Below are 21,133 nucleotides of genomic sequence, written 5' to 3' on the forward strand. Positions count from 1 at the left end.
AGCGATGACACGTTGGGAAATGCAATAAGGCATCGTCCGCGGAATGAAACCTACATGTGATCGTAGCAGGACTTATAAGCGAGTCCGACTCATTGTTGAGGGCGAAGGGTTGGAAGGCGAGGGCCTGGATCCTGTGGGCGGCACATTTCATTTTACCCGCATCAAGTTGTTCTCGCATGTACGTATACGAGAAGGCGTTCCGATGAAAGATGTACCCCTCATATTTGAAGCAGTCATGATCTGATTGGGAGTTAGGGCGAGAGCTAGATAATTACAAAAAGCCACCTTTCATCACGTTTATCACAGCTTGGAACCATGACGGAAGCACTTCAGAGCGGGTATCAGCTTGTAGTAGAACTTTTGAATAATGAGAACCATGAACAGTAATGACGGAATGTTGCGCGATCAACAGTATGTAGACATCCATGTAGAAGTAAATCAAATGCAGGTCTTGTTGGCAGCCATTTTGCCGAACTCATCCACATTCAGGACAGCACCTTCTGCATCGTATTCAATCCTGACCTGCTGGTTGCTCGAGACAGAGGGATCGCCTACAAGGTAATTGAGCGGTTCGAACCTCATGGCCGAATGAGCAGAGCTGAACATAGTATTGGGCAAGTCGCCGGTGTGCGGAAGATGGTGCATGCCGAGGTTGAACCAAAGCACTCTGTGTTCTGTTAGTAATTGATATATTACGGGGCGCAGTATCAACAATAGATGGAGAAAGGAGGTGGGTTTACGAACAAATCTTCTTGATCCAGACTCTCGTCGTCAAAGAAAGTCTCAAAATTGACAAGCGGATCGTCCTTGGAGAACTGGTTATTGGCATCCGCAGCCCTTGGCTCAGTGTCCTTTTGCTGTGTAACATAGAAGTCGTGAGTCACAAAGGCACCTGTCTTGCCAGTGTTTGTCGAGTTCGTTTGTGTAAGGTGGATGGTGCCGGCAGATCTTTTGATTCTGTAACCTGGGTATTCGCCATACGGGTTCGGTGTGTCCCTATTGACAATGGCGTACAACACGTTATCGTTCTCGGCCCAATTGATCATGGACTCGCTCTCGTCGGCTACCCAAGATCGCTCAGCCTTGAATGTATTGTATGCGCGACCCTGGCTCCAAGGATACGCTGTCGAAGTCGGCACAAACTGTAGCTTTTGTACACTGTTCTTCCTGCCGTTGATGTCAAGATCGACCTTGAAAGTGAGGGTGTGGTCGTGCGAGCTACCCGAAAGGAAGTCGTGTATATGGAAGCCGTACTCAGGCTGATCCTCCCAGTAAGCAGCGGCAATGTATCCAGAAAAGCGTGAAGAAACCTCGATACCGCCATCGTAGAAGAAGCTGTAGTCGATGAGGAAGTCGTAGTTGCCTACTGTGGCTACCGTGCGCATGACGAACTGGATGTTCTTTGCTACGCTAGTGTGTGGCGCGGATGGTGAAAAGGAATGGCGACGGATTGGGTAGCCCGCGTCGAATTCGAACAAACATATAGCGTCGGCTTGCGTCTTGACCGTGTCGCCTTCTGTCCATGTTGCAGGCAGGTATGTAGCATGACTAGGGCAGTCATAGCCTCTGACAAGAGGCTGCAAGGTCGATCCCATACCACTCGTGGTATCGAAGAAGGTCGCTTGTGATTGGAAAGGGTCGGAGCCGGAGTATGATGTCAGAGCCTCCTGCAAGGACAACTCGTAAATGATGCGTCTGCCTTTGTATTTGATGTCAAACAACGACAGGCCAAGGTCCTGAGAGACGGCATGATAGAGGGTGAAGTCCATCCAGGATATATATCCCTCTTCCGTATCGATCTTGAATCGCTGGTCGCCCTGGGCGACAGAAGCCGGCGGCGGTAGGTTGTCCAAAGGCATGGGCGTTCCCTGCCTGTCGGTAGACGTCCAGTTTCCCAGTACGTTTGGTGGTGGCGTCTCATAGTCGGGAGCGTTAATTGCGGCACGGAACTCTTCTGTGCTGGCATAAAATTTGCCATACGAGTACCAACCGACAGCTTTCCAGGTATCCGAGATTGGTCCGGTCAAGTCAAATTTCACAGCGAATCCGAGTGGCTCGACGGTAACACTGCTGAGATTGGTGCCAGGGTCCGCAAATGCTCCTGCCCAGGAGATGGTTCGGCCCTCTTCATCCCAGAACGGGCTTCCAAATCTAAGACCAATGCTACCAGTAAGAAAAGTCTGCATGCATGTAAGCCTTTGTTGTTGTATGTTGTGGCTGGCTTCCACTCACAGTGTTGAACAATTGCATTGAGATATCCTCAGTCTCTGTCGCGAACCTCGTAAAGAAACTCGTCGCGTCGCTGGGTGAATACATGGGATGCATTTGTGTTCGACCTGGTTGGGAGTTTTGGAACGGGAAAGTCAACGGTTCGACCGCAGTCGCATTGGTTGCTGGCAATGGTCCCACCATGTACTCTTGCCAGTGCTTGTCTGTCGAGTTGGTGGTACCGCTTTGAACAGTAGCTCGCGCATAGCGCTTTGGAGCCGTAGCATTGCTGTCAAGGAAGGGAAGAGTATCCGTCTTGTTGGGATGAAGAAGAGCGAGCTGTACTCTGATATCGCATTAGTGTCCGGCGAGTGAGAGGTGTCTAACAATGGTCGACTTACACGTAACTATCACGGCTAGATCCTTGGTTGCCAGTCAAGCTCATTCGCTCTTGGAGAAGTTCATTGACACTAGCAGCTTCCTCCTCGGAAAGGGTCTTCCACGGGTTTTCATGCGGTGCACTCACTGTGGGCTGGCGGTCGTTGATCGTGTTATCCTGCGCTGTGGAGAAGGTGACCAAGACGGCAGCACCAAGCGTTAAAGAAGAAGTCCACTTCATATTGAGCAGGACGAAATGGAACGAGCGTGCCGTTTCCGACGTGCAGACCTCTGCAGATTATATGCCCGTCTACTGGCCCATGCCTTTGTGGTAACACGGTAGGTCTAGGGGCGTTCGTGCTGTCATCGTGCGTGCGCATCCCCGTGGCTGGCTCGCGTCCTTAGCGACGAGAAGCTATGCCTCAGACATCGGTTTGTTGAGCAGCCTCAAAAAATAACATCACACTGTTGCTTTGCCGCACGCGGTAGGCAAGAAAGGAAGTGATCAGCGCCAGGGTCGCTTTCTGCATGTTGTGCAAGGGAGATTCAGCTCCACATCCGAACGTCACGGACGGAGGCGCCTCCTTTACATGATGCAGCTGCAGAAACGATTCTCGCGACAAGAAACACGAGTGGAGACGCAGAATCGGGAAAAAACATGTTGCTCGAGCGTAAAGGTGTGCCCGGAATGTGGTAGAAGTGTCGCGCACGACTGGTAGCTCAGGGGCGGAGCCTGCCTTCCGGAAGCTTGGTACGGTAAGGTACCCCGCAGAAACAATACCGGGCAGAAGTAATTAAGCAAACAAGCTTTTTCTGGCTACCTGTCGGTTCCAAGATTTGGTCGCCGATGCTACCTACCTAGATGCGTGATACATGCTTCTGGAATGCTGGAAATAGAACAGCCTGCGTTGCCTCACACCCCCGTTAGTGGACTGCAGTCTTCACGTGTCCTGCCCTTCGCCACGCTACACCGTTCCAAATCCAAACCTCTCGTCATCGCCTTCGGTTGTCTGGCCTCTGCTTCTCTCCTCCACTCTGCGTTTTGCGGTCCTGGTCCCACTTGCTCCTTCTCTCCGCAAGTCCTGGCTTGTCTTTCTTGACTCCTTGTATCTGGTGCTCCAGGACTTTCCCCATCACAACCAACATGTTCATAGCCGACTTCATGGCTATGAACATTTTGGAGCTCCGCTCTGGTGTCATGACCATGTATACCTTTGCGTCTGTTGCTAGAAATTCTTCCAAAACTAGGAGATCGGAATGAGCGGGGTTGCGAAGAGCAGCTTTGAAAGCGATCTGGTGGACTTTCCGGGCGGCTATATATTAGTTCGACATTATTCAATACGCCTATCTGGGCAACGTTGTGATGTTGCTGTTATTTCAAGCGTATATTCCCGGTCACGGTGCAATGGGAGCGAGAACATGCGCTTTCGTTTGTATAGATCCATTTCTCATATTCTCGTCACCTTTCATCAGTCCCAGCACGCGATAATCAAAATCACCAGTCCGTCGTCCGTGCGTTCGTTTGCGATTGCAAAAGGACGAATCAAACTTGAGCACAACGCCGAAGCAGAAGGCGTATTCCAGAAGCCAAAGCGATACGCAATACGAAATGTACAACGCTAAACGACCATGGTATATCTGAGCTTTTCTGCACAATCATAAACAAACAGTCCCAAGTCCACATACAATAATTTGCAAAGCAAAAACACGCTGTTCCTGACGCTGCCACAGCATGTGCATAGCTGAGCGAAGGAAGCACGGAGGAAATGGCTAAGAGACGTAAGACCAGCCAAGCGCATGTACACGATGACAAACAAGGCGCGAACGAGGAACACAACACAGGGTGTGCCGTGGGATCGATCGCAATATACCACCGCTGCAATTGCAACTGCTTTGTTTCCATGTGTTTCAATCTTACTTCTTCTTCTTGACAGAATCCTTGCGAGCGGTGGTACCAGCAGCCCATCTGAAGAACGGTGATGGGGCGGGCTTCTTGCGGGAAGAACTCCCAGAGCTGCCACTACCGCTAGGCATGACAACAACTGCAGGTGGGGGTGGTAGCGGACCGCCAGCAGAATGCCCAGGAGGTGGCGGTGGTGGTGGTGGAGGAGCCATTGCTCCCGCAGGCAAGCCGACTGGAGGAGGTGGGAGTTGCACAATGTGTGCATGTGACAGAGATTCTCGCTTCCGGCTCTTGTCCCTCTTGCCCTTTCCCTTAAGTGGAAGATGGCTTGACATGAACATTTGAGCATCCGGTGGAGGGGGCGGTGGCGGAGGAAATGCCTCCTTAGGCGGCTCGGGCGGAGGTGGTGGAGGCTCAGGCATTGGCCACATGTGCATGGTGATGGCCCAGTCGGGTTGAATCATGGTTTCCCAAACCTGGGGCAGGATGATCTCGCCATCAGGTCCGACGAGGTCGTAGTGGCCTTCATGCACATGAGGACCAATCACATCGACATGCAGGAAAGCTTGTTTGATCAATTCTTCCATACCCTGATAGAATGTTAGCATTGGACTTGAACTCGTTGTTGGTGGGACATGCCTTCCAAGTCTTGCATAGTTCCCACGGAAAGCTAAACTTGCGGCCAACGGCGTCCTTGAACTTGATCGGGGCCTTTGGAGCATCGGAGGGCTTCAGCTTCGCAGCTTCTTCTTCCGCGGCCTTCTTTCCCTTTTCAAGCTCATCTGCAGCAGCCTTTGCCTCTGCCAAAGCCTTCTCATGGGCCTTCTTGGTCTCTTCGGCTTCCGCGGCCGCCTTCTTCTCGGCCTCCTCGCGTGCCTTTTGCGCTGCTTCGAGCAGTGACTTTGCCTTTTCCGCAGCGGCTTTCTTCTCTTCGGCAATCTTGGTGGCCTCTGCATCTGCGGCTGCCTTCTCGGCTGCACGAGCCGCGTCCGCGGCCGCCTCACGCTTGAGTTGCTCGTCTTTCTGGGCAAGGATAAGGCTCTCGAGCTTGGCGAGCTTATCCTCGTCGCCCCTCTTCTTTGCCTCGGCAGCTTCCTGTGCAGCCTTCTCAGCCGCCTCTTTCTTTGCCTTCTCCTTCTCTATTTTGGCTTCTTGCTGAGAGATGAGCAGGTTCTCAAGGCGATCAAATTTGGCCAGCTCGGCGTCTCTTCTCGCCTTCTCGGCTGCCTTTCTCTCTTCCTCCTCTTTGCCTAGCAAGAGCTTCTCAAGCTTAGAGAGCATGCCCTCTTCTTTTGGGTCGGGTTGCGGAGATTGTTGAGGCGGTGGCGGAGGCATCATGGCCATGGGGTGCATCTGTTGCATGAGCTGCTGGTGCATGGGCTGCTGCATGAGTTGCTGCTGCATCTGTTGTTGCTGCATTGGCTGTTGCATTGGCTGCTGCATTGGCTGGAGCTGCATCTGCATAGCCGGAGTTTGAGGGGGCTGGGGTTGTGGGGGTGGTGGGGGTGGAGCAGGCGCGGCGGGCGGATGGTGTTCTTCTTCGGGCTGGGGCTTCGGGGTAGGGCGCTTCGAGGGAGGGTGCTGCGGCGGAGGGGAGGGATGCTGTGCATGTCCATAAGGCGGATACATGTGAGGCGGCATGCCATACGGTGGGGCGCCGTATGGTGGGTAGTAGCCCATTGGCGAATAAGGCATCATGTCCCCCGGGGGCGCTGGCGGCATGGAGTTGCGATGGCCTCTGCGTGGCGGACGCGAGTCCTGATGGCGCGAGTCCTGGTATTCGGGAAAGTAGCCGGCTCGCGGATCTGCAGCCGAAGGGGGGCCCTGGGTAAAGGGATTCTGTCCATTGGGCGCAAAGGGATTCTGAGCATAGGCGGCGTGTGTGTCGTGGCCAAACGGAACCAGCTGGCCCGCAGGCGACTGGGTGCCGCCGCCGGGGAAGGCATATGGGAAGCGTGGATCCGACATCAAGCTTGGGGCGTAGCCGTTGGGGGCATGCTGGGGAATGTGGCCCCAGCCAGCACTGGGATGGCCGGGAGGGTGGCCAGGGCGGGCCGACGGGGCGTATGGGTAGTCGTCGTCGTCATCCTCGCCGTCGAGAGGGTCCTGGTGGTGGACGGATTGGGGCCTTGGCCGCCGCGGCCTGCGTGCGCGCTCCAGCTTGCTGCGGCTGCGGCTGCGACTGTGGCTCGGGAGGCGCGAGGGAGGGTCTGGTACGGGGGCTGCGTGGCGCGAAGAGGCTCGGTCGCGGTGCGAGGGCTTGGGTCGAGGTGCTCGCGGGGGGGCTACAGCAGGTGGGGGGATCGCGTGGTGCGGCGCAGGCTGACGGTGGACAAGGCGAGGGCGCGAGGCAGAGTCGGAAGGGTTGATCTCGTCGATGTAGTCCCACGAGCCCTCGTCCTCTTCGTTGTCGTCTGTGTCGTCCTCTGGGATGTCGTCGTCGCTCTGCTCCTCCTCGGCGTCTTCGTCGGTCGCGTCCGAGGTGCTGTACTCGTCCTCGCTGGCCGAGACTACCTGGATGCCGGCCGAGTCGTCGTCGGTGAAGTCGTCGTCGTCGTCTTCGAAGGCGCCCGTGTGGTTGTTGACAGTGATTCCCTTCCGGAGTCTGATGGCCACGTTAGTGTCGCCCTTGACATGATAGCGGCGCGACGCAGCCTGGGGCAGGGCGCGACCGTGGGGCAGATGGGCTAGGACTAACGGCATGACCTTGTCCGGGCGGCGGGGTGCGGGCGATGGGATGGATGGGAGGGGAGGGGAGGGGATGGGATGCAATGCAACGGCCAAGGTGGAGCAGTCGAGGGGCTGCGAAGTGCGGGCGCGAGGGCCAGAAGCGCTGCACTACAACAGTCTGTACAGTTACAGCAACGACACACACTGGGTGCGACCGGCAGACGGCGGTCGTGCGGGACAGTCGCTGTCTTGGGGCGGGCAGGAGAGCAAAGAGCGCTGGGCGGCTGAGCGGGTGAAGCGAGTCCAGCACTGCAGTTGGGTTGGGCCGCTGCCGTTGTGCTAGCGCGTCCACCTGGCCAACACGGAAAAGGCGATGCTGCCCCAACTCTCCAACTCTGATGCAGATGTCGGGCAAAGCTGTGTGCCGACGCGTGCATGGTCTGGCGACGGGCCGTGGATGTAGCCGTGGGCAGACGCAGCTGGAGTCCGACGACGACGACGGCCATCTGCCTCTTAACCTCACCCAACCCGCCTCGCACTGCTGCGAGTTATCCACGCCTCGTCTAGGCGGCTACGTGTCCAGCTCAGCAGCCTCACTGACCGCCTGGCTGCCCGACTCAAATGCACTCATGCCGACGGCCACGTGTAGCGCCCACTGCTTGCTTCTTCGACACCAACGTCACCGGTGCGGCAGTCGACTTGGCCTAGGCTGTGGGCCTGGCGTGCAACGAGTTCCCGCCCACCGTCACGACACCCAACGTCAAGACAGCAAGCTCAGAGCCATTCATCACGCATACCCTAGCCATCTGTGAGACCGAGTCTCGCTGCACCCAGTGTAAGAAGGCGACCAGAAGTCGTCACTAAATGCGTCATGAGAATTGGTATCTAATATGCATCCACAAACGCCTCGCAATGCAAGTGACTTCTCGCCTATGCTTCCTAACCCTCCTCCTCGCCCTCAGTTGTGCCGTTTGCCAGGCTTCTTCTCGGTACCTCGAAGACGTGAATGCCGTTCTTGGCCTTTGCAGACATCCATCTGGCTAACCTGGGCTCCTTGCCCACGGCAGCCACCACGCACAGCCCATCCTTGCCTCTGTCTCCTCTCTCCTGAACTGCAAGACCATTCACAATGCCTCGTATGAGAATAGCATCGTCCCTAGAGCTGCCATTGACCATGGACTCGTCTTCCGCAATCGGCACACGTCCTATCTTGCCCGCGGGCTCAATGCTCTTCTTGTCGGCTGTAATCCTCCAGGCGCGTATCCAGCCGTCCCAGCTCGCTGTGAGGATCAAGTCGGCAAAGGGAACGGTAGCAAGTGCAGTCACGTAGCGCGGTAGCCGCGGACCGGGCTTTGTCGATGTTGCGGCGTCGTCGTTGGCTGACATTTGCTCGGGCGAGAGCGGTGGATCGCGGCCATGGGTAAGTGGATATGTAAAAAGGGGCTTCTTCCGGTTGACAGACCACAACGACAAGGCTCCATTGTCCGATGCTGTGACAAACAAGCCGGCGTCGAGAAGGCCGACGCAATCGATGGAGCCTTCGGCATATGCCATGGGCGCATCGTCGTCGAGGCTGGCGCCGACGTCTTGATCCTGTTTGTCGTCTCCGTCAACAGTCTTGCCAAATCGGCCTTTGCGCAGCTTGTCCAAGCCCTTTTGCCTGGCTGTACCGCCTCCGTGGAAGACGAGCTGGTTTTCCTCGACGACCCTCCACAGGCGCGCAGTGCGATCGCGGGCGCCTACACTGACGCATGTCTCTTGGTTCATCTCCAACCCGCCTGCGACACCAATGACGGCGTCCTGGTGTCCGACCAGTGTCTCAATGTACGCAGATTCAGGCGCACTCCAGACAATGACTGCTCGGTCTGCGCCGCCGGAGAAGAACTGCTCGGTGCCCCTCCGGAAGGACAGTGAGAGAACGGCATCTCGATGGCGAGTAAAGAGGTGTCGGGGCGTGAGGGTGTCGGCGTCCCAGATGACCAGACGCGCATGCACATCGCCCGTGGCCAGGTACTTTCCCGAGTCGGAGATGGCTATAGACACAATCTCGCCCGTGTGACCCAGAAAGGCGCGGTCGCCCTTTTTGTTCTTGTTTCCCTTGCGCCACAGAAGCCTCTTGGGAGTGGTGCGCGGCGTCAGGTTGGACGGTCGGTTGGGGTCGGGCGCATACGATTTCGGGTCTGCAATTGCCCACTTCTCGACGACGAGATCCTTGCTGATGGTCCAGGCATGCGGCAGCTTGACAGCGCATCCGGTGGTGGCTTTTTGCAGCCCTGAGTAGGCCGTGGCGTGTGATGCATATTCAAACCCAAGCTCAGCAGCGATGGACCGGTATATCCTGCCCTTGCCCTCCGCAACATCTTCCTTGAGTCGCTCGGCGATCAGGTCCTTGTCGATCTGCTCGGCGTCGAAGCCCACGTCCTCCTCGACCTCGTTGCGGATGTTGTCGAGATAGCGCTCGGCCAGCCTGAGGCGCTTGTCCGCCGCCGTCTCGTGCTCGTCTTCCGAAGAGCTAGCGCCGCTGTCTGCATCGTCGCCGCCGTCGAACGTGGGTGCGCCGTCGCCCTCGGATGTGTCGCTGCCGCTGATGGACTCCTCGCGCTGCATGCGGCGAGCATGCGCGTCTGTGGTGCGTCGTTTGGGGGCGCCGGCGGTGGCTTCGCTGCGCTTGCGTTTGCGCTGTGAGGCCGGCGCGGTGAAGAAGGACGACGACATTGCGGTTGCGGGTGTGGTTGCAGGAATTTGATCGGCCAACTTTTTTCGAAGGCTAACTTTCGCCGCGGAAATGGCGTCTTGGTCCAAGCTCGCTCACATACATGGACAACACCAAGGCCATCGCCGTGGCCATCACCACCGACGTCTCCCATTCCGACACTCACTCCACCCAACGCGGATAGACCCTTTCGCTGGCTGCGCACACATTCACGCCGTCTTGACTCTGCAGCAAACTCGGCTGCCTTAAAGTACCGCCCGCCGCCCTCACGCGTGCCATCACCTCCGCCTCCACACGCCGCCGCTCCTCCGCAACGTCACCCACGCCGCCGCACATGTCCACCATGAGCGGAAGCGGCGACCAGGAGCGCGAGCACGCTCTCGAGGCCTACAAGTCCAAGCTGCTCGAGTCTAGAGAATGGGAGGCCAAGCTCAAGGCGCTGCGACTGGACATCAAGGGCCTGCAGCACGACTTCGACGTATCCGAAGACAACATCAAGGCGCTGCAGAGCGTCGGCCAGATAATAGGAGAGGTGCTGAAGCAGTTGGACGAGGAGCGATGTACGTGCACGTGTGCATCCTGCCAAAAGACGCCACACTAACGTCGCCGCAGTCATTGTCAAGGCATCCTCGGGGCCCCGTTACGTCGTCGGATGCCGGTCCAAGGTCGACAAGGCCAAGCTCAAGCAAGGCACACGCGTGGCCCTCGATATGACGACACTCACCATCATGCGCATGCTTCCCCGCGAAGTCGACCCGCTCGTCTACAACATGTCGCTCGAAGACCCAGGGCAGGTCAGCTTCGGCGGCATCGGCGGCCTGAACGAGCAGATTAGGGAGCTACGCGAGGTCATCGAACTGCCGTTGAAGAACCCCGAGCTGTTTCTGCGGGTAGGCATCAAACCGCCAAAGGGAGTGCTACTCTACGGACCGCCAGGCACGGGCAAGACACTCCTGGCACGCGCCGTGGCGAGCAGTCTCGAGACAAACTTCCTCAAGGTCGTCAGCTCTGCCATTGTCGACAAATACATCGGAGAATCGGCGCGTCTCATCCGTGAGATGTTTGGGTACGCAAAGGAGCACGAGCCCTGCATCATCTTCATGGACGAGATTGATGCTATTGGCGGTCGTCGCTTCTCCGAGGGAACGTCGGCAGACCGTGAGATTCAGCGAACCCTCATGGAGCTGCTGAACCAGCTCGACGGCTTCGACTACCTAGGGCAGACCAAGATCATCATGGCGACGAACCGACCCGACACGCTCGACCCCGCTCTGCTTCGCGCCGGGCGTCTTGACCGCAAACTCGAAATCCCCCTACCCAACGAAGTGGGCCGTCTCGAGATTCTGAAAATTCACTCTGGCAGCGTAGTGACGGATGGCGAGATCGACTTCGAGAGCATTGTGAAGATGAGCGATGGCATGAACGGTGCCGACCTTCGCAACGTTGTCACCGAGGCGTAAGTGTCTCTTCCGTGTAACTGTGACATGGCTAACACATCGCAGCGGCCTCTTCGCCATCAAAGACTACCGAGACTCGATCAACCAGGACGATTTCAACAAGGCAGTGCGGAAGATGGCCGAGTCGAAGAAGCTAGAGGGCAAGCTGGACTACCAGAAGCTATGAGCCAGCACCTACGCTTGGATGGTAATGATGATGTGAAGATTAGCCATGGGCATCATGTACGATAGCATCATAGAAAGAGGCTGGAGCAATGATTCGTCTGCCCCACTCTGTTTATCCGATTCGTGATGAGTCCAATGCGTACATACATTTCCTCGCACAGCGCCAGAAGAGCAGGCGATGCCCTTGCGTTATGATAGCACTTGAAATTGAAACAAGAGAAAAGAAAGCAATGGGTGGGCTTTCCACACCGTCTGCGAACATGACAACAGTATTCTGCTGAGGCGTAATCACAATGCATGGATACCCGTGAACGGCGTGCTAGCGTACCTGACGTATCCCGCAAAACTCTCCGACTGTCCGACAAGCGCGTGTGATAGTGCAACGTCACGCGTTTAGACGCGGCATCATTCGATCATCCCAAGCTTGGGCCTGCGACAACCAACCCGCACCACCCCGGCGGTCTCAATTGCATGCCCATGATGGAAATGGACGGGTCTCAGTCGCCGAGCAAGGCAAAGCGCTCGCGTACCGAAATGGAGGCTGACAGCGCCGTCTCTGCAAAGAAAGCTCCTGTGCAGGCTCTGGACGACGGTATGTCCCTTGTGCATCCGTTGCGCGTCAAGTTCCTAACAACCTCCCCAGACGATACTTCCTCCTCCGACGATGACTTTGGTCCCGCCCTTCCGTCTTCAGCGCCGAAGCGAAAAAAGCGCAAACTGCCCTACGAGAAGCTTTACGTCGCTGCGCTGCCCGGCGCGACCCGCTACTCCAAATCGCTAATGCACCGCGAGCAATTGTGCTTTACCACCTTTACCCCCCACACCGACTTCCTCATAACGAGCTCTGTCGACGGCGTGGTCAAGTTCTGGAAAAAGGACTTTGGCGGCGTAGAGTTTGTCAAAGAATTCAGGGCGCATACCGGCGAGATCAAGTCTGTCAACGTGAGCGCCGACGGCCGTAGCTTTGCTACCTCCGGCTCGGACAAGACAATCAAGATCTTCGATGTCGTCACCTTCGATCTGCTGGCCATGCTGAGCGTCGAGTACACGCCTAGAGCGGTTTGCTGGCTGCACGGCCGAGGCGCAAGCTTTCCTCAACTGGCCGTCAGCTCCGAAGAAGACAGTTGGATCCGCATTTACGATGGCAGAGGGGAGAATCCAGAGCCGTTACACATGCTCAGGAGCGTTCACAGGGCGTCAGTGAACCTAATGGCATACAATAGTGAATTCGACTGTGTTGTGAGCGTCGATCAAGGTGGTATGGTGGAATACTGGAGGCCCAATGGAAACTTTGAGAAGCCAGACAATGTTTGGAGGCTGAAGAGCTCTACCAGTCTGTTCGACTTCAAGAAGTCAAAAAGTGTGCCCTCGTCGCTTACCATATCTCCCACGGGGAAGCAGTTTGCGACGCTTTCATTCCCGGATCGCAAGGTCCGCGTCTTCGACTTTGCCACCGGCAAACTTCATCGCACGTACGACGAATCAATCGAGACCATCACCAGCATGCAACAGGCTGGTACCGCTGTCCAGCATCTGGAAGACATGGAGTTTGGTCGACGCCTAGCCATCGAAAGAGAGCTCGACCAGCCTATGGCGAGGTGTCGCATGAATGTGACATTTGATGAGACAAGCAATTTCATCCTGTACGGCAGCATGTACGGCGTCAAAGTGATCAACACACTGACCAACAAGCTCGTGAAGCTGTACGGCCAGGAAGAATCCATCAGACCGCTATGGCTGTGCCTCTACCAAGGGCAACCAGAGAAAAAGGGTGTTGTCACTGTCGAAATGGCAGCGAGCGAGAACCCGTTACTACAGGAAGCCGAGGCCAGAGATGCCATGCTCGTCACTACAGGTTCTGGCAAGGTCCGTTTCTACATGTACACTAACGATGCCAGCGCTACCAAGTCGACCCGTGATGTGCAGAACGAAAAGCCTCGCGTTGCTGCCTCCAGCAAACAAAGAGACGACAAAGCACTCGCCGCAACAGGCACTACAGCTACTCTCCACACCACCTACGGCGATATTACCATCCGTCTCTTCCCGGACGCCGCTCCCAAGGCCGTGGAAAACTTCGTCACACACGCGCGCAACAACTACTACAACAACGTCATATTCCACCGCGTGATCCGCAAATTCATGATACAGACTGGTGACCCACTTGGTGACGGCACTGGTGGAGAGAGTATTTGGGGCAAGGAGTTTGCAGATGAGTTCTCCAACTTGAGACACGACAAAGCCTACACAGTGAGCATGGCGAATGCCGGCCCAAATTCGAATGGAAGTCAATTCTTCATTACCACCGAAAAGACGGTAAGTCCTTGTCTTCTCGTTTACTTTCAGTTTCACGATGAGGCGGTGCGCTGACTGTGACATGTATGCAGCCCTGGCTTGACAACAAGCATACCATCTTCGGACGAGCGATTGCTGGGATGGATGTTATTCACAAAATCGAGAATACCAAAGTATACAAAGAGAAGCCGGAGGAGGATATTAAGATCATAAGCATTTCCATTTCTTGAAAACGCGGTCTCGAGACGGACGCCCGAGCTCATTGCGTGGAGCAACGTCATGCTTGTACATTAGCTTGGATGGTCATGTGGGCTGAACATTTGCAAAGCTCCGGTATCTACTGGCACTACCTGAGGTTGCGCGTATGATGGTAAACAGGGAATTCAGACTGCAGGTGTCACATTTCATGTCTGCTGCATGGTCTGCAAGTTCGATACACTGACCACTTCTTGTTATTCCCCAGCTACTAATAATTCGTGCAAGTCTCGATACACGTTCTATTGCTTCAAAGGCCAGCCCACAACCAATGCAAGCACTGTCCCTCCATAGCAGAATGCCAACCCAACCGTGCGCCTGAACCCGCTATTCATTTCAAACGCCTGATAATGAGAAAAATTGCACGTCGTTGCTATTCAAGATCCTGGTATCATATGCGAACGAATGCGAGTGCGCCAATGCCTTTCATGACGCCCCGTTGTCCCAAACCACGCAAAGAATACCGAATGATAAACCCATACACAGAGAGCAGGGGCTCGTAAGGATAGTGCCGTCCCTAGGTGCGAAAACAAGCAGTTGTAAGTTTGATACTTGAAAAGGTGGTTTTGTACGATGCATGACTACTTTGCGACACCTTGGGAAGAAGAGCTGCGTCCCACGGAATGTTGTGCAGGCGCACTAGTGATAGAAGTGCGCTTTTGAGTCTTGACAACGTCGAGTTTCTTCTTAAGAGCCCGTTGCCGGCTTCTCATTTGTTCAAGGACTGCGTTGGTTAGTTGGGTACACTTTGGGGACACTGTAGCGAGACTTACGCTTCTGGATCGAGCGCCGATCTTCGCCGTCGAGGCCATTAATCTCCTCGGCATCAGCCTTCTCGTTGGACGATTCTTCTTCCTCTTCAAGAACAGCTTGAAGCATCGTGATGGCAGTCCAGTAGTTGATATCGCAGTCCGCCAGGTTGTGTCCAGTGAGTTCATCAATGGCTGCCTGGCGACTCATCTCTAGCGACCGGTCATATAATAGTTTCTCAGCGGTAACACCAGTCGTAAGTAGAATGTTCTCCGCGGAACCTACAGCAGTTGCAGAGCTGGATGCCGCCGATTGATTGTGAGGATGGCTTGGATGATCTGCCGGTAGCTGCCCCTGTGCCTGCTTGAGCTTACGTGCGACAATCTCAGATTTGACGCAGCATTCGTTGAATCGATCTCGCATCCATGAGACCACCTGACCCAGCTTTGCATTGGTTCGGCTTGTTCCGTCGGGGCCACTATTACGGCGGGCGCGATTCCAGTAGCTGCCAGTCAGGTCCATAGCCTTGTTCAACATTGCCAACGTCTTGACGAAGAGTACCAGCGCTTCCTCGGAAATGATGAGAATAGTATCAGGCGTCAAATCTTCGTCGTCATCGTCATCGTCGATCACATCGCTGTTGGGCTTGCGAGCAACGCCAGTGGAACCGACTCCTAAAGCTGGGTCGCTTGGTGCAACCGGAACAAGCTGACTGTATTTGACTTCAGCGAAGCCATATACAACGTGGCTGAGCTGGGCCAGATCCTCAATCCTTTTGACCGTCATGGTATCTTCATCTTTGCCAACGGATTTGCCTCCATCGCCGACCATTAGCATGCTGCTTTGCGCAGTGGGATAGGCTGGGAATGCGGAATAGCCCTGTGGGGGTGAGACGCCCTTCATGACCGGCGGAGACAGACCAAGCCCTCGGATATTGACCATGTTCATAGCCTTGGAAAGAGCAGAGGTGGCGGTTTCAAAGCTTGGGCGGTATTGTCGCCGGCTGTAAGAAGCTGTGCGCTGGTGCGTAATGGTAGGCTTTTGCTGAATCTGGATGGCTTTCGAGGGGACTGCGCCAGTGGTTGATGTTGGCGACCCTTGCGTTGTCGATCGTCGCTTCATTGCTGCTTCCCGGTGGAGGGGACGATCCCGCTGTGTTTGTGGACTATTCGCAATCTCGTCTGCCAGTGCGTCAATCTCCACACGCCGTTTTTCCACAAAGACAAACCCCTCGTCAAGCGCGTTATCTTGTGCTGCTCGCTCTGCCGCCTCTTTCAACACGTTTGCTTCCGTCCTCTGTGGGATTCGCTCGCGATCCAGGTGCTCCTTGAGACCGATGTATGGCGGGCCTTGTTCGTCGCGAGAGTACTTGCGCCTGTGGCTGGTGGCAGTAGGTGCTGTCGTCTGGTCTTGCAGCGTCGCAGTACGTCCTGGTGCGGTTGCAGCGTTGGTGAGCGTAGGCCGACGATGCTCACGCGTTGGAGTGCGTCCGTCGTTGGGCTCAATAGGGGCGTTACTAGCTCGTCTTGCAGGCAGATATTGCGGTGGAGTGCCTGAGAAGTTGCCGGATACAGGTCGAGAAGCCGGCCGTGAAGGTGGTGTTGTCCCAAGGCCTGTCGTCCTGTCCCTGGTCGAGATCGAGTATGGACTGTCAGTAGGCCTGGATTCCAGCTCGAGGGGCGCCTTGTGGACTCGCTGGGGTGGCTCAATGGGTGGTTCTAATACGGAGGTTTGCATACGCTCAGACGCTTGCATAGAACCCGGAAGGTCCTCATCGACCATGTCTGGAATCTCATCGCGAATGACGGCATCTGAGAAGAAATGCTCGTATGACATGCGTTCGGTTGGCTTTCGCTTCAAGAGTGCGCGGATAAGGGTCTTCATGGCCCTGGTGCAGACGAGGCCTTCTGGAAATCTGACCTGGTCCTTGCGCTCTTCAATCTTGCGCAGTAGCTCTACGTGGTTGTTCGCCCTGAATGGCGGTCGGGCGCACATCATTTCGAAGAGCACAGTTCCCACAGACCACAGGTCGGCCTTTGCGTCGTACTTTTCATACCGCAGAATCTCAGGTGCCATGTAGAGGGGAGAGCCACACAGGGTTTCGGCCAGCGAGGTAGTCGGCAGAATTCTAGCGAAGCCGAAATCAGCGATCTTGAGCATGGGCAGCGAGGCGATGCCGGTGGCGGGTATCAAGGAATTGGCGCTGGCAGCCAGAGGCATGCGTTCGAGGGTGCCACTCTGCGAGTAAAAGATGGAGGAGGGGTTGAGGAGCAGGTTCTGGGGCTTGAGATCACGATGAATGTAGTTCTTGGACCGCAGGAATTCCAGGGCGCTCGCCATCTGCTTGGCAAAGTGGCGGACGACAACCTCGTGCAGGCCGCCAACGGTCGGGTTCGGGTACTTTTCTATCATGCGCTGCGTCTGCGGGTGGTTTACGAGGTCGGCGCGCTTCTTGATAAAGGCTGACAGGTCGCCGAGCTCGCAGAACTCCATGATGATGTGCATGCGGGACGGCGTCTCGTGGCAGTCGATGAGCGAGACTATGTGCGGGTGGTGCAGACTGCGCAGAATGGAGATTTCCGAGACGAGGTTGTCCTTGAGCTTCTTGTTGAGCTTGTTCATATTGACCGACTTGATGGCGACGGACTGGCGCTTCTCCTGTGCGGCGAGACAGTTAGCACTCGGTGCACGCCCCGGGCAAGGGAGGGCAGCAACGTACAATGTGAATGCCGCGGTAGACTTCGGCGAAGCTGCCCTTGCCAATGTGATGCAGGCGCTTGAACTTTCCGATGACCTGCTCCGAGCCCGTGGCTGCGGGCGTCGACACTGGCGGCGACGCGCCCGACCGCCTGGGGGCGAGCGGGTTGGGGGGTGTTGCCATGGTCGGCGGCGCTGGCTGAGCAGCCGGGCGTCAGCTACCAGCGAAGACGTGGGTACAGCGCGGCCGTGAGGGCGTTGGACATGGGCTGGCGGGAGGCGGGCGGTGGTCGAGGGCGGCCGATGGTGGTGATGGATGGCCGAGGGACGGGGATGCAGGGCGCGACGAGCAGCTGGGCGCGGGAGAGAAGAGGTTCGGCGCAGGGCGGCAGAGACGAGTGGGAGAGTATGTAGGGTATCGCGAGCGCAGCGTGTCGGGGGAGCGAGGAGCACCACAGGCAGTACAATACAAGAGGCCGACGCCGTGGCTCGAGGCAGGCGTGCGCGTGTCACATGCAGGAAGCCGGCCGGGATGCTTGATAACGACGCGTGCCCCTCATGCGCTAGCACCACATCGCCCGCCTGCACGCTCCAACATGCCTCTTGTCTGGTCGCACGCATTCTGAATGCAAGTCATGCTCCCCTGCGCGAACGACCATGTGGCCGGCTTCATGGTCGGGTCGACCCGTCTACCTACGCCGTACCTGCAGCCCGCCTGATGCGGCGGCGTCGACTGCCTACAGCCTGACACCCCTCACAAGCACCCATAGTATCACTGGCACGATCACGTTGTCGTTGCCGCCTGTGAGGACCGCCTCGTTGAGGCTTGCGCCTGTCGCGCACAGAGCCGCCTTGCCCAGCGTGAGCAATGCGTCGTGAGCCCACTCGCCCTCTGTCCTGTGCCCTGCCGCACCGCTTTCCCACCCGACGCGGAGCCACACTCTACTTACCACGAGTCCAGCCGACACTGCGACTGCAAACGCCAAGGACCCTTCCAGGGACTTGCCGCCTGCCCAGGGCCATTTCCGCCGCCCGTAGCGCCGCCCGACGAGGGATGCTGCTGCGTCGCCCATGCCCACACATATAACTCCCGCCACCATACTCACGTCCCTGTCTTCCACCTCCCAGCCTTGCCACGGCTCGTCGCCAGCCCGTTCCACTCCTGCGAGCGATAGCCACAGCGGGATCGCACACCCAATCAAGAGGAAGATGTGCGACACCACCACGGGGCCTCGGAGATCGCGGCCATCCACGTACGGCGTCAGGAACCTGGCAATGGGCTTGGACAGCGGCGGAAGCTGCGAGGCGCGAATCAGATCGAGGAGGAGGAATATCGCAAGTACCAGTGCAAGCGCCAGCGCAACAAAACAAGGGTCGATGAAGATGGTCGGCAGGAGCATCGCCACCATGGTGCCGTGGAACACCTTTCTGCGTGTGTCGACTTCTACCACTGCAGAAAGCGAAAAGACCGCTACGAGGCCAGCGAGTATGGTTCCTGCACAGTACACGCACAGCAAGAGACGCGTAGTCGCTTCTCCCAGTACTATGCGGCGAACATATTCCGCCAACGACAGATGGTGTGTGAGTCGGGCCATGTCATCTGCGTGCCGTCTTGTCGGCAGAGGAACCCACCAGTTCAAATCCCACGTGAACACTTCCCACCGCACGCGTGATATATTGCCGAAGAGGTAGCTGATGGCCCATCCAAAAGGTTCGTGTTGGTGAAGAGCATATTTGCCGATACTATACCGAATTGGTCCCAGTATCAGGCCTACCACAATCACGTAGAAGTATCCAGCGTAGAGCCATTTCCTCCTTGTGGCTTCGGTGGGCGTGAGCGATAAATAAGACTGCACAATCGATCCCGACTGTCTTCGGTTCGAATACCGATGCTGTGACGTATGGTCTTCAGCAACGAGGACTGGGAGGGTATTCCTACGCTTACGTCCACTGTTAGGAGTGGACCCTGCTGCAGAAGTAGACTGCTGAAAACCAGTCTTTGTCGCTTCGGCGGCGGACCGCGGCTCGCTGCCCTCCATGCAGGGTCTGATGTGTCTGACCGAGTCTAAAACGTTGAGTTTAAGGCTCTTGGTCTTTTGGAGGGGCTTGTCGAATCTGGGTTCTTCATCCGCATCACTGTCACTCACATCTTTCCAGGAATCGCTTCCATCGCGTTTGGATCCCAGACTACGGGTCAAGACCTGCAAGAAGTTCTGTCGAGCTCGAATGACTTGGCCAGCACGTCGAAGCCTCCATCGCGGAATGCGTGCAAGTGCAACGCCCCACTTCAAGATGTTGCCGCAGAGCAAAAACACCCCCAGCCCGCCTAGCCACAGTAAGACACCGAGTATGGCTGCTTGAGGGGTGTCTGAGAACAAGAGGAGGTTGATAAGCCCAATTGAAAGCAGGTGCAGCTCTGCTGGTAGAAGGCTCGTAGTGGTGAGGTAGTATAGCGGCGGTAGCAGCGCTTGATGCAGAGCAAACAACGTCACCAGAAGTTCGGGATCTAGACCTTGGTTAGGCGGGGGTAACTTGAGTTTGTATGGTGTCTGTGCAAACAGCCGAGACGGTATGTCGGTGTTCTCGGCAGCGATCAGGGGCATGATGGAGACCAGCCAGTGCAGAGGAGAGTAGCCCAAGGTAGCGCTCCTGAAGGGAATAAGTCTGGCTGGCAACGCAGCTAAGCCGAGCAACATGTTGGGTAGAAGAGGCTTTGGTGATGAGGCAAAGAGTGACAGCGCAATGAGGACGGGCAGTATTGGGGGGTAGAGGATGGTGGCAGGATCGAAGGCGGCTGGTAGATGTATTCGACGGCCAAGCCGGAGACGAGAGTGATTTCTCCATGAGTAGTACAGAAGACGAAGCGGATACAGTCCCAAGACGCCGGCCATGATTGCAACGTGCGTCAACAATTCTACTAGACACGGGTTAACGACCTTGGGCCCATGCGTGGGGGGTGAGCTGACCTCTATGCCATGCCAGCAAATTGACCCAGCAGTCGCAACCGCGGACGGCGAGCGTGGCAATGCCCGCGAGCAATGCAGTTTCGGTCGTTCGCCTGACCAGCTCGTTGCGCCGCCGCTGGAGATACTTTTGCTTGGCCCTCCTCGCCTCGTCGTCGTCGCTGTGGTATGCGTCTCCCTTGCGCCTCGTCCGGTTGGTGCGAGCGAAGTAGCCCTCGAAGAGCTTTCTCCCCTCGTCGTCGATCTGTGTGGGAGTGAGCAGCGGACTCGCCCATTCGTCTGGGCCCGACGTCCGCGATTCGCGGAGGCCTTTGTGCGGTCGCAGGGGAGGAGCAGGCAGCGCCTTGACGAGGCTGTAGCCCTCGTCGTCGGCTTCGGTGCCGCTTTCGCTCGGGGAGTGCGGTGCCCGTTTCCTGCGTGTCCTGCCGTCCTTGTCGTGCATTGTCTTGCCTGGAGGCTCGGAAGAGGGTCGCGACTGCGAGGGCCGAGGGGCGCGATGCGTCGGGCCTGGTGACTGCCTCTGTGTCTGGTCTCCGTGACGCAGGTATGGATGGGGTGAGCGGCGGAACTGCTCGAGCTCTACCGTGTCATCTAGCGCGAGCGCGTCTGCGTCTGCGTCTGGGTTCGCGTCTGCGCGTGTGCCGGATCGCGGCATCCTTTGCGCCATGACGGCTCTGGCGGC

At 56.7% G+C, this 21,133-nt stretch overlaps 7 protein-coding genes across 7 annotated transcripts; 2 read left to right on the forward strand and 5 right to left on the reverse strand.

Moving 5' to 3' along the window:
• Positions 1 to 438: 438 nt before the first annotated feature.
• J4E87_010708 (uncharacterized protein) lies at positions 439 to 2,827 on the reverse strand (the record flags this gene model as incomplete). The annotated part of the gene is made up of 4 exons (XM_049382279.1): positions 439 to 667; positions 745 to 2,180; positions 2,233 to 2,554; positions 2,610 to 2,827. 4 exons carry the CDS (start codon positions 2,825 to 2,827, stop codon positions 439 to 441), a joined length of 2,205 nt encoding a protein of 734 aa, XP_049228004.1.
• A 1,673-nt stretch (positions 2,828 to 4,500) lies between these two features.
• On the reverse strand, positions 4,501 to 7,192 carry J4E87_010709 (uncharacterized protein; the record flags this gene model as incomplete). The annotated part of the gene is made up of 2 exons (XM_049382280.1): positions 4,501 to 5,079; positions 5,177 to 7,192. The coding sequence occupies 2 exons, from the start codon at positions 7,190 to 7,192 to the stop codon at positions 4,501 to 4,503; spliced, it is 2,595 nt and encodes an 864-aa protein (XP_049228005.1).
• Positions 7,193 to 8,098: 906 nt separating this feature from the next.
• J4E87_010710 (uncharacterized protein) lies at positions 8,099 to 9,874 on the reverse strand (the record flags this gene model as incomplete). Its single annotated transcript, XM_049382281.1, has 1 exon — positions 8,099 to 9,874. One exon carries the CDS (start codon positions 9,872 to 9,874, stop codon positions 8,099 to 8,101), a length of 1,776 nt encoding a protein of 591 aa, XP_049228006.1.
• Positions 9,875 to 10,206: 332 nt separating this feature from the next.
• RPT4 (26S proteasome subunit rpt4) lies at positions 10,207 to 11,495 on the forward strand (the record flags this gene model as incomplete). The annotated part of the gene is made up of 3 exons (XM_049382282.1): positions 10,207 to 10,432; positions 10,485 to 11,328; positions 11,375 to 11,495. The coding sequence occupies 3 exons, from the start codon at positions 10,207 to 10,209 to the stop codon at positions 11,493 to 11,495; spliced, it is 1,191 nt and encodes a 396-aa protein (XP_049228007.1).
• Positions 11,496 to 11,974: 479 nt separating this feature from the next.
• Positions 11,975 to 14,016, forward strand: J4E87_010712 (uncharacterized protein; the record flags this gene model as incomplete). The annotated part of the gene is made up of 2 exons (XM_049382283.1): positions 11,975 to 13,807; positions 13,879 to 14,016. 2 exons carry the CDS (start codon positions 11,975 to 11,977, stop codon positions 14,014 to 14,016), a joined length of 1,971 nt encoding a protein of 656 aa, XP_049228008.1.
• A 606-nt stretch (positions 14,017 to 14,622) lies between these two features.
• Positions 14,623 to 18,147, reverse strand: ATG1 (Serine/threonine-protein kinase; the record flags this gene model as incomplete). Its single annotated transcript, XM_049382284.1, has 4 exons — positions 14,623 to 14,765; positions 14,815 to 17,449; positions 17,511 to 17,687; positions 18,142 to 18,147. The coding sequence occupies 4 exons, from the start codon at positions 18,145 to 18,147 to the stop codon at positions 14,623 to 14,625; spliced, it is 2,961 nt and encodes a 986-aa protein (XP_049228009.1).
• Positions 18,148 to 18,225: 78 nt separating this feature from the next.
• J4E87_010714 (uncharacterized protein) lies at positions 18,226 to 21,118 on the reverse strand (the record flags this gene model as incomplete). The annotated part of the gene is made up of 2 exons (XM_049382285.1): positions 18,226 to 20,282; positions 20,455 to 21,118. 2 exons carry the CDS (start codon positions 21,116 to 21,118, stop codon positions 18,226 to 18,228), a joined length of 2,721 nt encoding a protein of 906 aa, XP_049228010.1.
• Positions 21,119 to 21,133: the final 15 nt, after the last annotated feature.

Source organism: Alternaria ethzedia, assembly GCF_023757985.1.
Source record: "Alternaria ethzedia strain BMP 0044 chromosome Unknown scaffold_54, whole genome shotgun sequence".
Classification (NCBI taxonomy): domain Eukaryota; kingdom Fungi; phylum Ascomycota; class Dothideomycetes; order Pleosporales; family Pleosporaceae; genus Alternaria; species Alternaria ethzedia.